Source organism: Monopterus albus, unplaced genomic scaffold, assembly GCF_001952655.1.
Source record: "Monopterus albus unplaced genomic scaffold, M_albus_1.0 scaffold60.1, whole genome shotgun sequence".
NCBI classification, from domain to species: Eukaryota; Metazoa; Chordata; class Actinopteri; order Synbranchiformes; family Synbranchidae; genus Monopterus; species Monopterus albus.
The window spans coordinates 557,248-568,138 of NW_018127940.1; the positions used below are offsets into that span (position 1 = coordinate 557,248).

Genomic DNA, 10,891 nt, shown 5'->3' on the forward strand with positions numbered 1-10,891 from the left:
TAATAATTCTTTAGTATATTACTTGTGTGGCGTAGAAGATAATTATCTATGAATGTAATTATGTAAAATGTTAACTCTGTAATAATTCTGTAGTATATTACTTGTGTGGTGTAGAGGATAATTATTTATGTAGAGATATTGCTTAGGACTTAAAAGTTGTAAGATGATGTCATGGGGTAGGACTAGATAAGTCTAACTTCTTCCTACTCCGTTCAAGCATGTACTAGGTATAAGTAAATTGATATTGGATTATTATTGTTGGATATGTGTGAAATTACATGTGTTGACATATCAACTGTTTTACATGCTTGAATGAATAAATCAAATCAAATCAAATCAAAATCAAATCTACTTTACAGGGTGCAAAGTGATTAAAGGGTGCAGATACAATCAACCTCCAAGATCTGTTCTGGTCTTCGGCACAATAACTGCCTTTTCATTACACACATTCCCCTCTTCTTACAGAGACAGGGGTTTCTGAGACAAACTCCAAGCCCCGGTACTCTTAGTGCAGACACCAGTGGTGGGTTGTAATGAAGCCATAGCATTCCTACCCTGAAATCCATGAAGGAACCTGGACCCAAGTGGCAGCAGTTCAGAGGTGTACTCATTATATCCACCTACAAAGAGCTGGTTGAGAATACTGAGTCCCACCAGGGATCCTGGAGAGGATCCCATCCTCCTGCGTTGTCCATCAACCTGAGAAAGACAGTAAAATGTCAGTACTTGAGGCAGTGTCTTACACTTGTAGATGTCAGTGTGGAAGTACAATTAATTTAAAAATCTGCCAAAGCTGACAAAAATGTTTGACCTTGTATTGATCAGGGAGTTATCCAGTCTGTGTCCACTTATTAGCCACAGTGGCCACTACAGTGCAGTTCCATGCTTTTGCCTCTGAACGGACTACGTTCTTTGAGGCACTGATTTTCCAGGGATCTCAGCCCTCGCTGACTTACTGCATCTCCCTGTTTGTGCAGATTTGTCAAGCGCACACTGATTGTGCAAGCATCCTGGACCAAAATGATCTGTTCAAGAAAACACTCACCTCACTGTTAACATCATTTACCAGCCTACACCACAATCATCAGGCAGGGTAAATCTATTGTGTTTGTGTATTTATATACACAGTACATTAATAAACTTTGTATCATATGCAGCCATGTGAAAAATGAAAACAAAACAATGTTTAACTGAGGGCAAAGAGGAGTCACTGAATGATCTGATGAGACCAAATAAGCTGATATTGTTGGCACAGTAGTTCCCAAAATGTTAGGTTGTGACCCCTTTTGTATATACAGTATATCACCTTCATCCCTTCTTTGTATACTACATCATTTAGACTATTATTCATTCTGAATATTTGTATCTTTATACAGTATGTCTCTATATGGACTTTTGCTACTGTTTGCATAATCTGGTTTGATGCCGTACTTTATTTTGTTGTATTGCTACCAAATATCTTACTAGTTGGTTTTTGTTAAATTATCACCCATCTATATTCAGTTTGTTAACAGTTTTAGAACATCAAGTAGTAGTTTAACTTTGATCATTTTGGCAGTGGAAGTAAACTGAGCCTTGAAAATTGATGCAAACAGTTCCTACATGTGTCCCAACTTTTGGTGATTCTTGACAACAACAAATCCTATCTGTACAACAGCAGCGTTGGAAAAGACTGTGCTACTACACCATCTGAAACATTTGGAAAAAGGTATTCATAACAAATAAAGTCAGACCTTTTCAGACTTTCATCCTAGAGCAGGATAATAAGCCAAAAAAAACACCCTCAGGCTGTGCAGAAGAAGACGGTAGCTTCAGATGGTGGAATGGCAGCACAGTGTCCAGACTTATCAGATGAAGAGTGAAAGCAACACATCTGCAGGAACTTCTGCAACAGTGCTATCTATCCTGACAAGATTTGATTTCAGTTGTAGAAAGAAGGCCAGTGTGTTGAACTGCTGTTAAGTTACACTATTTACAACAGTAAAAACTGAAATGTTCTAAAAATTTTGACCAGTAGTATATACAGTCAGTATGGAAAGTTTTCATACCCTTTCAAGTTTTCCACATTTTGTTATGTTTCAGACTGATCAGACTCATCAGACTCATAATTTATTCCTCATCAGCTTACACACAATACTCCACAATGATTTACATAAGTATTCAGACCCTTCACTTAGTACCTGGTTAAAGCACCTTTGGCAGCAATGACTTGTAAATGAAGCTACAATCTTGGAACCTTTCTAGCAGAACTGTTCAAGGTTAACCAGGTCAGATGGAAAGAGTTGGTCCACAGCCATTCTCAGGTCTCCCCAGAGATGCTCTGTTGGGCTCAGGTCTGGACTCTGGCCGGGCCACTCCAGGACTTTCACAGAGTTTACCTGAAGCCACTCCTGTGTTTTCTTGGTGATATTCTTTGAGTCATTAGCTTGTTGAAATGTAAACCTTCACCCCAGCCTGAGTTTATGAGCACTCTGGAGAAGGTTTTCAATCAGGATTGCTCTATATTTTTCTGCATCCATCCTTCGCTCTATCATGACTAGTCTCCCAGACACAGAATAACACCCCCACAGAATGATGCTGCCGCCACCGTGTTTGACTGTAGGGATGGTATTAATGAGGTGATGCCCACTGCCTGGTTTTCTCCACACTGTTGGGAATTGTGGCCAGATAGTTCAGTCTTTGTTTCATCAGACCAGAAAAATTTACTTCTCATGGTCTGAGAGTGCTTCAGGCGTCTTTTGGCAAACTCCCAGTGGGCTGCCATCTGCCTTTTAGTGAGGAATGGCTTCTGTCTGGCCATAGAGGCCTGATTGGTGGAGTGCTGTGCTGATGGTTGTCCTTCTCTAAGGTTCTCCCACCTCCAGAAAGGAACTCTGGATCTCACTCATAGTGACCCTTGGGTTCTTAGTTACCGTTCTGATCAAAGCCCTTCATCCCGAATTACTAAGTCTGACTGGGTGGCCAGAAATATGAAGGTTGTTGGTGGTTCCAGATCTCTTCCATCTGAGAATGGTGGAGGCTACTGTGATCCTGGGGGGGTTTAATTCTCGAGAGTTTCTTCCCCAGATCTGTGTCTTGACACAATCCTGTCTCACAGGTCTGTGGACAATTCTCTTGACCTCATGGTTTTGATTTCAGTCTGACATACACCATCAACTGTGAGACCTTATCCAGACAGGTGTGTGCCTTCCTTAATTATATCCAATGCAGACAATTAGGCAATGGTGGACTGTAATCAATCTGTGGAACCATCACAACGGCCACTGATAGGATGCACCAGAGGTGAACTGCAAATGTTATAGCTAGGGGTCTGGATATTTATGAAAATGGGATATTTCAGTCTTTTATTTTGAATAAATTTACAACATATTGTAAAAACCTGTTTTCACTATATCATTGTAGATTACTGTGTGTAGACTGATGAGGAAAAAAATGAACTGATGCCATTTTAAGATGAATCTGAAAATGTGGAAAAACTGTAAACTTCCCATACTGAGTGTATACTGTATATGCAACACAGAGACATGTGCAATAACTGCATTTTCAAAAATGGCACTTCATAATCATCAAATCACCTTCAGCCATCCGGTTTTCTTGAACCTTCCAAATGTAACAGTGTGAATCCTGATCTGGTGGTTCAGTCGATCGCTGACTATGGCGGCCACACCTGATCCAAGGTTGAATTTATGCACAACCCTGCCATTCCTTAGTCCCAAAACAAGGAAGTCGTCACCATCATTGCCTGCAAAATACATGAAACGCCTGCCATTAGGACAGCAGACTCAAAATAACATTTCCCATTAAACATTCTTAAAACAGACAGACACACAAAGTTCTGCCTTCAGTAAAAACACTCACCATAAACACTATAACAACTATTTTGAATAATTAACCCATTTGTTTGCTTTAAATTACTATGTAATTAATTATGTATTTTGCCTACTTGTTTAATTTTGTGCAACTTGATCACTGCCATCAAGGAATGAACTCTGATTCATTCCATGGTGGTCCTGATCAAAGACGCCACTTCATTAAACCAGTGTGAGCTGTTCATATTTCATCTGTTCTTATAGTGTGCCTTTGAATTTGTACCGTTTCCTAAAGTGTTGCTCTCTCTCCTCTGACAAGTGTTTCATTATGCATATTGCTCTTGATTTGTTTTGCCTTCACCTTGATGAATTGCACTCTCAAGAACAAACAAGTGCAGAAGATCCACATGATTGTTTTTTTACCCCCTCCTCCTCCTTTTGATGAAATATGCTGGTAACAATGACACGATGGTTAGCTGCTACCAAACCTGACCCCGCAGTGAGGAGATCTTAATTTACCGTGATGGCTGCTGACAACATCACAGCACCCCTACACCTCAAAGTCTGTTTAATGCAATTAACACTAATACTTTTGAGATGCATGACTCGCATGTTCTTTTTATCCTAGCAATGCCAACATGCTCCTTTTGAAAGTCAAGAACAATAACAGTTTCACTGGGGATCAGCTAATTGCTGGGCTGCAGGAAGACTCATTATTACTGTCTCAAAATCTGCCAAATAAGAAAATCCTAAGGGAATCTTCTTGATTAGAGGATCTCGGAGGAAAGCAGAAATCTATTAGATAGCCCATTAGCATACGCAGCAGGTGAAACCTTTCAAAACTGCAGTAGCATTTCTTTTAAAATCCTTAATGAGGTTTGATAATGAACATCTAACTAAGACGACATCTCAGAGTTGTTTCCCTCTTTTCATTTGACTGTAAGAATTATTTTAAATGACCATGCCGGTGTCAGGATTGAGCTCACCTCGTCCTTTATGCCCAGCGAACAGGATGAGGTTATCTTTCACAGCAGATGAATTGTTGGCAAGTGTGAACTTCAGTTTGAACTCGTAGAAGAAACTGAGGCTCAGGACAGAGGAATAAGCCACAAAAGACATATAACCAAACTCATCACTTCCACCGAACCTGGCACGAGTTATACTGATGGCTGCAAAACAAACACATTTACAACACATTTAAAATACTGTGTTTGCAGTACAGTGTGATTTGTGTACGCTGACACAGGGCTCACTATGTCTATGTGGTAATCTTGGGTGAATCAGGTCTAATTCATCATCTCTTCACAGGTAACCTAAAGATGGCACTATTGCTACACACAATATACCTACACACAACATACCAGGGGTTAGTGAAATATTTTCCTTTCTGAATTGCTTTTAGATGATGACCTGTTTTCAAATACTATCACCTCTTCAGTCCTACTGTATTTTCATTAGCAGCTGCTTAGGGAAGTTTCTGGCAACCAAGCATTGCTTCATACCCAGTGTTCACAAAGGGAGCACAATAATCCCAGTGATTCAATTACAATCTCAAGTTTACTTATTCAGAATGCATGGCTGATTCAATAATGCCCTCTCTTGTACTCCATCTCAGCATACCCATCCACTTGATTTTACACTGGGGACTCTGCAAATTTCCCCACACTCATTCAAAATTACATGCTGCTGTCTTCTTTTTCTTTTCTTTTTGTTCTACACAGCAGTGAGGATTTAAGCACAAAATGTCTCTTCTTCACTGGCAACACCTTGCATATTCTTCTGCAGCCCCAGGCGATGGATAAGAGTGACTCAGAGCTCCCCTCTGCAACTGCCTTCAGCTCTGTTTGACTGCTACATTATTAATAAAGCTGAAAATGCTTCTGTTATCATCTCTAGTCTGCTAGAACAGTATTTGCCTATTCACTGAATGGCCACAGTGTTACAGCTGCAGCTTATTTTTAAGATGTGGTATGTTTGAATGGACCATATCCATGAAGAATGTTTTGCCCTGTAGTAAAAACTGGGCTTTTCTCATTTGTTCAGACCAGAAACAAGCATGCAAGCCATCATAACAACATTAAATTACCTTGAGTGTGTTTATGGTGGGCTATTTACTCTGTTCATTAATTAATTACCTTTAAGCTGACTGTAAATTCTATCAGCAAAATTTAGAGCTGGAATTAAAAAGACACTGCTTAATATTTGATCATGTAATTATGTAATTTTATCAGGATGTCTTTTCAAATAATGATTTGTTTAGAAGCTTATTTTGAGTCCAATCAATGTCATATTACAAGGGGTGAACATAATAACATTATCATTTTAATCCAAGAAAACAGTTCTGCTTTAAACACCAATGTTTTTGAGGTTTATATTGTTCACAGTTTTGCTCAGGTTTTTATAGAAATCAACGTTTGAGACGGCAGTTTGTGAGATTGCCAAAATAGGTTTTGTTATACTGTATCTTGTTTTTGTATAAGGGATGGTTATACAGAGTAGGGACAAATCACAATTAAATCAACACCTTTGTCCATGAAAACTGAATGTTTCACAAAAGTAGCACTGCATTTCATTTAAATTTGCATGTGCTGTTGATTTTATGTCCATCCATTGTAATTCCTAAAATATAACAACCAATCTACATCTATCCCAATGGATACTAAAAAACTCTGAAGCTCCGTATTTCAAGCCTATCATGCAGGCAGGTTTACACTTCTACAGTACAGCTGATTTTACTATCAGTTACCTTTGGGTGTGCTAAACAGGATAGACCCAAATCACAAAAGCCCATTATATCTCATATGATGTAGGAGGCGATAAGAAGAGAAGTGAATTACTGAGTAAATCTGTAAGTTTTTGTTACACACTCTACTCATTCAACCATTAAACAGACAGCCATATATTCTCAGGCATGTGGCATGAGCATTATATTCGGATGTGCACAAACAGCAGAAGTCATTCATGTTTAATGTTCTTCAATTATGTCTTCCTACTCATTGTGTCTGTTAGCTAACTCGTCATTGTACAACACTTCGAAATACTGTTGAGTGCTGGGTAATGTAACTTCTGATTACAGAATGTATTGCTAACAAAGAAGCTTATTGAATGCCTCCATAAAATGCATCTAGCTATGGATTATAGCAGCACACTCACTCGAATAATATCACATAGTGTTTCCACTTTGCTGGGTATTTGTGCAATATGGCGCAAAAACCAGCAGGAGTGGCAGAAGACAAACAGAATGACATCCAACACCAAATTATGAAATGCAATCTGACAAAAACTGCATATTTACAGTATGTGTGAATCTTAGCTGCCACAGAGCAGCTGGGGAAACAACACTTCTTCTGAGTTATAGACACTGATATATTACACTGCTATATTTATTTCAATCACAGAACAATGCAAGTTTAACAAAAACGTCATTAAATCAATACTAAACTTCTGCTGATGCAGAACAATGCCGCAAAATGTTTAAACACAAATATTAAAATCTTTGAACATGGGTTGTATAAAATATATCTATGAAAATGTAACTAACTATATGTCTAACACATGACTGTTGGTTCTTATGCTCCTGTGTTGAAGCATTATTTGCATTATTTTTCCTACACAACTCAGACTCACCATGTAGCTCATCCTTTTCTGACTGGAAACATTTGAAATTCAATTTGAAAACAAAGCTAATATTTAAAACAGAACAGATAAACTATGATCCCATTTAAAAAATATCCACATGAAATGCTAGTACTGTGCCAGTATTACTTTATACTTCACATGCGGTATATTGTTTAAAGTAGTTTATTTCTCTTTTACTTCTGCATATTAATCTTTAATAGGAGGTATGGGCAACTTGTGTACAACGGTAGACCATTAATAATTCTGAGTGAAGTCATTAAATATTAAACACAACCCCTGAGGCATTCCAGTATCAACAGGAATTCCCAGTCTTCCTTTTCCTTCATCTCCTGCTTCTTCATAGACCTACTTTATCTATTAAAGTGCACATGGACACCGAGAATTGAACATATTGGATATAAAATAAATTTAGCTTTAACTTGAGCTTTTTGTTAAAGTGAGAATAAAAGACCAAACTATCACTGACAGTATTTTGCTAAGTATACCACGAGAGGAAAAGTTCTACATGACAAAAAAAGCCCTGGTAGACAGGAGGACCTTAGGAGTGATCAGTTTTTACTCTGATCTTATCTGATGTTATCAGGATTAAAATTCTAATGTCTGCCAAATACTTTGTGTCACACTGGAAGGTCATAATGCTACGTTTGGCATGTGGATGCTGAGTCTGATAGAGTCGGCGGCATGACTGAGCAAGCACAGCCGCTCCTCCTGCAGTCGGTTTAGTCAAGCAAAACCCTTTGTTTCTGAAAACTACATCCCGTGAAACCTCCTTCTTTATGGTGTTTGGGGAAATATAAGCAGTACGAAATCACTATTTGCTATCCTTTCTAGGTCATTCTGAACAGATACAAGTCAAACTTTTAACTAGCATTAGGCAATGAATTTCATGTCAATTCATTTAAAGGTTAGTAAGACGTTTCATTCTGCACCTTGAACTGATTGACATCCTTTGCAAAACTGCCGCTAAAAATACTGCATGTTTTTGCAATGTCTGCACCTTGGTGGTGGACTGATTGACATCCTTTGCAAAACTGTCGCTAAAAATACTGCATGTTTTTGCAATGTAACGCAACAAGAGTTTTGTATTAAATGTGGTTAATCAGTTACTCCAGTGGTCCTTAAAGAACAGCCACTAGTTACAAATGTTCTTGGTATAGGTGGTTGCAATTTACAACCCCTGTTTTTATCTCAGTTTACGGATCAAACCACTAATATATGTTCTTGTCTGTTAGATAACTGCATGACAATTAAATGGATCTGAACAAGGGCCAAAATGCTAACAGTCCGGTTAGCCCCGATGCTTTTAAAATCACGTCTTTATAACCATGTAATAAAGTGAATATGGCCATGGTATTGTGTTTACAGCGTTGCACATGACTCCGCTAGCGCCATTCCTCGAATGTGCTCATTTTTCTGTGAACGGTGAACTGATCGGATTGCTCTGCAACTAAGTAATGTGAGCTTTATGTGCAGGGTGGTGAACTTCGTTCAGTACAGAAAATAAGTTTAATACCAATGTGCTAAAATTAACTTTCCACTACAAATTCTAGGATCCCTTGTATTGTTTCCACTGGAATGTGACACTGCCACGCCAGCAGCGCTGTATCCTATTAACAGAGCGACGCACCACACAATTGTGCTCCACAAGATGTAAAACAAATGCACCCTCGAGCTGCAGCAGACAGTGGTGATGTGCGATACCAATAATTTCCTTCTCAGTTCCATACAAAGTAAAACCCAGGCTGGTATCACCAATACTGATACTTTGCACAGAAAAATGAGGGAAACAAGAAAGGGTCCAGACAACAGTGAGTGATGGTATAAGGCAAGTCTACCAGGGCTAAGATGCTGCTTTTATTAACAACAAATATGTCCATACATACAGGGACCCTTTACATGCCACCTTGGTTGTTGTTTACATCCCTCCCAGCAACCGCATATGAAACCCGCTCTGTTTCTTGCTACCACAAGTCTCCAGAATAAATGTTTTTTTATTCTGATTCTCGATGGCTCAGGTATTTACAGAGCCATAATCTGCATGACTATGACAGGTGGAAGGAGAAGTTGCTCCTGTCAATCAGGTTTTAACTTTGAGAGCTAGTTCGTGTGAAGTATAAACTTGCACAATGTCGTGTTGCCATAAAAGAGAAAATAAGTGATCACAAATGAGCAGAAGTGACTGTGTGCTAGATTATTACCACTGCTGGCAAAGTGAGTCGTATCAACAGCCTGCGGCAGAAACCAGATATTTTAACTAAAAGAAAAACTAGAAAAGTTACTTTGCGTCACACTGCTGAAATTAGCTAAGAAAGAATTTCTTTTGAACTAAAAAGAGTCTTTTAAAGTATTCAGCAAAGCAGCCATAAGTTTTGCCTTGATTATCTGACTCCACTGCTGACATTTCTGCCTTTTCAGCAAAATTTAGTTTTATTAATCCTTTTAACTTAACAACAGGCTCTCAGTCTACCAGCCGCTCAAGGCTCTCATTCAACAACAGTTTTCAGTTCAGCCTCTTAATAAAGCTACTAAATCTACAAAGACTTGATCTGTGTGGAGCTGTTCTTTGTAACACTTACGTTCATCACACAGTAGGCCTTGTCTTCCATAGGGGCAGAGACACACCACCTCCAGCGGCGACTTTGGGATGCACGTGGCTCCATAACCACAGGGGTTTCGGTCACAGGCATTGAACTGGCACAGGCGGCCTGTATAGAGCGGGGGGCACTCACAGAACCAGTCCTCAGCATCGCTAAATGTGTACAAATAGAGGGAGACATCATTAGGCTAGTGGTGAAAATGGACATTGTTATAACATCTCTATACACTTTACAAGTCCACACAGTGGCCCGCTGAATGCACAGGGAGAGCAGTGAGGATAAAATAACCCACCCTGTAAAGCAGAAAAGATCTGAAAAGATGTTAAGAGTAAATGTGCCAAGCCTGATGGAAAATGTGTGATGTGAGATCTGCTGAAGCACAAGCATTTGAGCGAATGTACAGATAGTGGTGAAGAAAAATAACTACAGTGGTTATGAATCTATTTATCTTACGTTGCTACTGCAAAGGCTAAAATTACTTCACGTGTCTTCTGGTAAAGGTAAACACGTGCACCTTGAAAAATATAGGCAGAAAGCAAATGATTCAGAAATGTGTCCGAAAAATTAGAACAAGAAGATGTTCTACAACATCATAGTTAAAACTATTATGTGAAAGATTTATCTGAACTGACCAGGAGTCCTGAGGAGTCATTTTCTTTTGAGTTATGTTCTGAAAACCATTGTCAATGCGGCCGTTCGGAGCTGTGGCCATAAGGTCTCCGGTGCCTGTTGTGGTAGCAATCCCCGAACCCGGTGGTGGACACCGGAAGTAAGGGATGCCGTCAAGCTGAAGAAGGAGTCCTTTCGAGCCTGGTTGGCTCGTGGGACTCCTGAGACAGCTGACGG

At 39.3% G+C, this 10,891-nt stretch overlaps 1 protein-coding gene across 6 annotated transcripts in view; it reads right to left on the minus strand.

Moving 5' to 3' along the window:
- eys (eyes shut homolog) overlaps nucleotides 1-10,891 on the minus strand; it is a 166,498-nt gene that overhangs the window by 7,951 nt on the left and 147,656 nt on the right. For 5 of the 6 annotated variants that reach the window (XM_020603096.1, XM_020603097.1, XM_020603099.1 and 2 more), the window contains 4 exons: nucleotides 10,025-10,197; nucleotides 4,796-4,978; nucleotides 3,576-3,742; nucleotides 555-699 (listed from right to left, as the gene is read on the minus strand). In XM_020603096.1, the coding sequence (XP_020458752.1) occupies nucleotides 555-699; nucleotides 3,576-3,742; nucleotides 4,796-4,978; nucleotides 10,025-10,197 (668 nt within the window). Of the gene's footprint in view, nucleotides 1-554; nucleotides 700-3,575; nucleotides 3,743-4,795; nucleotides 4,979-10,024; nucleotides 10,198-10,891 lie in introns of those variants that run through there. The other variant, XR_002275188.1, reaches the window with a different exon arrangement.